The 5,833-nt window shown below is 40.0% G+C and overlaps 1 protein-coding gene across 4 annotated transcripts in view; it reads left to right on the top strand.

Annotated features, from left to right (window-relative positions):
- Window positions 1–5,833, top strand: part of ANXA3 (annexin A3) — a 91,271-nt gene that overhangs the window by 49,240 nt on the left and 36,198 nt on the right. For all 4 annotated transcript variants that reach the window (XM_045284315.1, XM_045284313.1, XM_045284314.1 and 1 more), the window contains one exon: window positions 1,262–1,352. In XM_045284315.1, the coding sequence (XP_045140250.1) occupies window positions 1,262–1,352 (91 nt within the window). The remainder of the gene's footprint in view (window positions 1–1,261; window positions 1,353–5,833) is intronic.

The raw sequence follows: 5,833 nt of genomic DNA, 5'->3' as shown, positions 1-5,833 counted from the left end.
CCTGGATTCCCTGTATTTCCAGTTCCTATCTGTACCAGTCTACATCCTCTGGTCTAGCCAGACTTGCAAGGTAGAATTCGTGTCATGATAGTGGGGGGCGGAGGAAACATTTAGGAACTAGAGGAAAGTTGTATGTTTCATCGTTGCTACATTGCACCCTGACTGGCACATCTCCTCCCCGAGACCCCTCTGCAAGGGGATCTCCAGTGGCTTTCATATCTTACATCAACCGCTGTCTCCTTTCCCCTATGGTTTCTGTTGTTCATCCCCCTGGAAGGGGGTGTGTGTGGTTATGTGTCAATCATCACGATCAGTTTCCCCTTCTTCCCTTCCTCTTCCCACCTTCCCCCTACCCTTCTGGTATCGCTACTCCCATTCCTGTTCCTAGATTCCATATTGCTTGGTGTTAAGAAGACTTCAGCGGAAACTTTTGCTTTAAGGTTTAGATATTCTCTCAGAGCATTAATTTCTGGAGCCCTGGAAGCGGAATAACCCCCTGAAAGTCTGAAGTTCATGGAATTCTAAATTGTGTTCTGTATTTCCCACTCTTTGGTCGGGATTTTAATATAGATGCAATCAAAATGTTCAGTAATGGTAGTTAAGCACACTTAATTCTAGTCTTATGGCAAAGGAGGGAGATTTTCAAGGAAGCAACTATTCACATAACCATTTCCTCCCTGTAGTCCTGATTTTTTCCTCTAGCGTTATCCCAGGCAAAGAGACCAATTGCTCTTCAGATATCCGCCTGAATGGATTTTAGACTCCAGGCACAACACAGTAGACCCGGGAGGTAGAGCGGAAACAATAAACACTTTATTTGGCCAATTAACTGGGACATCCATGAATTCATGACCCCAAACCCTAAACTAGGAAACCAAATCCCAGGCGGCGTAGTTTCTACCTCTTGCCTATGATGGGGAGTGCTGCCGTGAACATGGGTCTACCTGTTCTGAGTTACTGCTTTCAACTTTCTTGGGTACTTCCCTTGGAGCTGAATTGGTGGATTTTATAGTAATTTTAGATTAACTCTTTGAGGAACTTCCCTGTTGTTTTCCACAGTCATATCATTTTAACATTCATGTTATTTTAATATTAAAATAATATGGAAAGGTAGCAAACTATTTTAGAGCAATGTGATATTTTTATATCAATGTATTCAAAATGGTTTTCTTATCTGTATTGAACAAGATAATAGGACAAAATTGCATGAAATTTAAATTTTTAAATGCTTTAAAAATTCTATTTCATTGTCCTTTTTTAGGGACCTGGAACAAATGAAGATGTGTTGATTGAAATTCTAACCACAAGGACAAGCAGGCAGATGAAGGAAATATCGCAAGCCTACTATACAGGTAATCTTATTATCTGCTTACATGCAGTCTATCAATGTTCACATTAATGCACATGACCCAACCCATGGTATTTTAAATAGCCTTATTTGTATTCAAAAGTTGGACAATTAATGAGGAAGTCTGATTGATGCTTTTAAGTTATGGTATTGGCGAATACTGACTATACGTGGAATGTTCCTAGAATGCACAAATCTGTCCTGGAGGAAATCCAGCCAGAATTCGTAGAAGTAAAGGTGGGGAGGCTTGATCTTAATGTACTTTGGACATCCTGTTGGTGAGGAGTACTGGGGCATTTCCAGAGATCATTTGAATATAATCTAAGCTAGAAGTTGATACATAACAATGACATGAATACCTTGCATTTATATTATAAATACCTTCTATTTAGCTCTAAGAAATCACTGTTTAACTGAATCAACAATTTTCATCAACTGTGGAAGAGACTCAAATCATTTAATACTATTATTATATGTTAAAATCGCACAGGAGAGGTGGAGTAAAACCGCAAAATGAGTGGGAGCACCCATTTACCTTCCCAGTAAGGAACTCACCAAACAATGAATAAAGAAAGCACATACTTACATCTCCAGAGGCCAGGTGGCTACTGAAGGACTGAGTTGAGTTAAGGTTAAAAGTGGGAAAGAGGATAAATGGGGTTTGTTCAGAAGTCAGAAAATCCTACCCACTAACATCAAAGAGCTCTCTCATTGCAGCCATTTGGGGATGGGGTCTGAGTAAAGTTCTAGCCATCCCCAACCCTCTTTTTTTTGAAGGCATTGCAAATTAGCCACGGGAGTTCACAGACCACACAATTGGGAGAGGATGCCCTTGAGTGGCAGACATGGCCACTACTGTCATTATCAGAAACCCAAGTCTCATTACTTACAGTAGTATCTCCAAACAACTGCATTTCTTTCCCGTGGGAGTATTGAATTTCAGAGACAAAGCATACCAAATCTTAACGTAGCACTGAAAAAATGAAATCCTAAGGATAGAGTACCATCTAATGATTCTCAGGAGAAGATACCAACCCTGCTGCTGCTGCATCGTTGTGACAGGGGCTGAGGGGAACATCCCTGCGGGGTTCCCAAGGCTATGAGTCTTTGATCAGGTTGTCTGCTGATCAATTACAACTGAACACTTTTCCACCTCTCCATCAGAGCATACAATTATAAAATCCTCTCACAGTAAACAAAATATAAAACTTGAATCAAAATGTTTTAAAAAGATGACAAAATGGCCCAAGTTCAACAAAAGATAGTAAAACACATGAAATTTGCATCGAAGGACCTATCAAAAGCAAATCATAAAGAAAATGAAATCTCTACTATAGAAACCAGAATAATGCAAAGAATTGATTATTTTCAGACTATGTGTTGAGTATGCTTTAAGTGGCGAAACAGGGAGAGTAAAGGGAGAATGGGTAGGAAGGAGGGAACCGATTACAAGGAACTGTGTGTGACCTCCTCCCTGGGGGACAGACAACCGAAAAGTGGGTGAAGGGAGACGTCGGACAGGGCAAGATATGACAAAATACCAGTTTATAAACTATCAAGGGCTCATGAGGGAGGGGTGAGCGGAGAGGGAGGGGAAAAATGAGGACCTAATGTCGGGGGTTTAAGTGGAGAGAAAATGTTTTGAGAATGATGTACAAATGCGCTTTACACAATTGATGTGTGTATGGATTGCGATAACAGTTGCATGAGCCCCTAATAAAATGTTTAAAAAAGAAAACACAAAATAAAGAAGAAAGCAAAAGGCATGCCCAAAACAAACTAGCAGAGTTCAGGATACAAAGGGGAAAATAAAATAAGAGACTTAATAAAAGCATGTAAAACATTACCACCAACAATAAAAGCAATGAGGACTACTGGAACTGAAGAGTCGTTCTTGTTGTTAAGTGTCATTGAGTTGGCCCAACCTCTCATGACCCTAGCCACAGCACACTGAAACTCCACCTGATCCTACACCATCCTCACAATCGTTCCTGTCCTTGAGCCCATTATTACAGCCCTGTGTCGATCCATTTTATTGAGAGACTTCCTCTCTTTGGTTGCCCTTCTACTTCACCAAGCATGATGACCTTCTCCAGGGACTGATCTCTCCTGACAACATGTCCAAAGTAGGTGAGCTGAAGTCTCACCATCCTTGTCTCTAGAGAGCCCTCTGAGGGTACTTATTCCAAGACAGGTCTGTTTGTCCTTTTAGCAGTCCCTACCACTTTCAATGTTATTCACCAGCACCACAACTCAAGTGCATTATTTTTTCTTCAGTCTTTCTTATTGACTCTCCCATATTCACATACATATGAGGCTATTGAAAATACCATGCACCAGGCACATGTTAGTCCTCAGAGTAACATCCTTGTTCTTCAAACTTTGAAGAGGTCTTGTGTGCAGATTTACCCAATGCAGTGCGACATTTGATCTTTTGACTGCTGCTTCCATGAGCATTGCTCGTGGATTCAAGCAAGACAAAATCCTTGACAACTTTACTTTTTTCTGTGTTTATCATGATGTCCAGTTGTGAGGATTTGGGCCTTCTTTACATTGAGTTGTAATCTATACGGAAGGCTGCAGTCCTTGATCTTAATCAATGATTGCTCCAACCCTCCCCCTTTTCAGCAAGCAAAGTTGTGTCATCTGCATATCGAAGGTTGTGAAGTCTTCCAATCCTGATGCTACATTCTTCTTTATAGAGTCCACTTTCTCAGAGTATTTGCTCAGCAAACAGACTGAAAGTATGTGCTGAGAAGACACAACCCTGACTCATATCACTTATAACAGACACAGATAGGTGGCTTGTAGATATTTAAAAGTATTTCACTTTCCCAATTCAACACGGTTTGAATCTTTTTTAAAGTATCAGACCCAAGAGTTCTATCCCAAGATAGCTTATTATTTCCTGATATTTCTTTTTTTTTTTTAACATTTTATTGGGGAGCTCTAACAAGTCTTCTAACACTCCACCATTCAATGCTGTTAAGCACACTTGTCCATATGTTGCCATCAACATTTCCAAAGCAATTTCTTTCTACTTGAATCCTTGGCATCAGCTCTTCTTTTTTCCCTTCCCTTCCGCACCCACTCACCCTCGTGAAACCTTCATCAATTATATATTATTATTGTTCCCTCGGTTCTTAGCACTGTTCGTTGTTGGCATGGACTGTTTCATTCACCGATGTATCATCAGCTCCTAGAAATAGGACCAAATAAGTACCCGTGCAGTATGTGACAAGTCTTTGTTACATAAATAAATACACTCCGTAGAAGATTATTGTTTCCTAACCTCTTCTGTATAATACACAGTTCCATTACATCCAGTACACAATCTGGTTTTTGGTCAAATCTTCCACACTAATCTAGGGAGTCCAAACTGATATATATTTAAAAGAGCTGCTTTCCCCATAAGTATACCTACCTTAAGATGACTGCATGCAGCCCAGAATTTATGTGTAAACAATGCCAGGACTTAAACTCTATAAGGGTCGGGTTTATTATATAATAAATTCACGGATGTATTCCCAGAGTGTGAGCATGTTTCGGGGTGATGGATATTGTTAGTTGTCACTGACGTTGTTCTGATGCATAGTGATCCTTTGTGTAACAGAATAAAGTGCGACTCAGTCCCCCACTATCCTCAGAATCATTGCTACATTTGAGCCTCTTGTGGTCAATCCATCTTGTTAAGGGTCTTCCTCTTTTTCTCTGATGCTATCAAGCATGATGTCCCTCTCTGAGTACCCACCCCTTCTGATATCATATCCAAAGTAGATGAAGTGAAGTCTCACTATCTTCTGTGTCGATGAGAATTCTGACTCTACTTCTTATAAGACATACTTTTTCATTTTTTAGTAGTTCTGGTATATTCAATATTCTTTGCTAAAGCCATAATTCATAGACATTGATTCTTCTTCAATCTTTCTTATTCATGTTATCTTTGCTTTTTTACATGCTAAAGAGGTTTTTAGTAGCATTTCTGCCCAGTACGTCATTTGTTTTCTCAACTGCTTCTTCCAAGGGACTAAGTAAAATGAAATCCTCGATAACTTCAAGTTTTTTCCATTTATCATGGTATTTCCTATTGGGCCAGCTGTGAGGATTTTTATTTTCCTTATGTTGAGACTAATTCATACTGAAGGCATAGTCTTTGGTCTTCATCAATGAGTGCTTCAATCTTCGTCACTTTTGATAAGTACGTGTGTGTCACTGCATATCACATGCTGTTAATGAGTCTTCTTCCAATTGTCTTCATATAGCACAGCTTTGACAATTATTTTCTCTGTATGCATATTGAATAAATATTGTGAAACAATACAACTCTGATGCACACCTTCCCTGATTTTAAACCATACGGAATTCCTGTGTTCTGTTCAAACAGCTGCCTCGTGGCACAGGTACTGGTTCCCTGTGAGCACAGGTACTGGTCCCCTGTGAGCACAGGTACTGGTCCCCTGTGAGCACAGGTACTGGTCCCCTGTG

This window comes from Echinops telfairi, unplaced genomic scaffold (genome assembly GCF_000313985.2).
Source record: "Echinops telfairi isolate 266 unplaced genomic scaffold, ASM31398v2 ScPeMD7_7468;HRSCAF=8506_0, whole genome shotgun sequence".
Taxonomy (NCBI): Eukaryota; Metazoa; Chordata; class Mammalia; order Afrosoricida; family Tenrecidae; genus Echinops; species Echinops telfairi.
The sequence above is the reverse complement of the archived record's forward strand: the minus strand, read 5'-3'. Positions and strand labels throughout refer to the sequence as shown.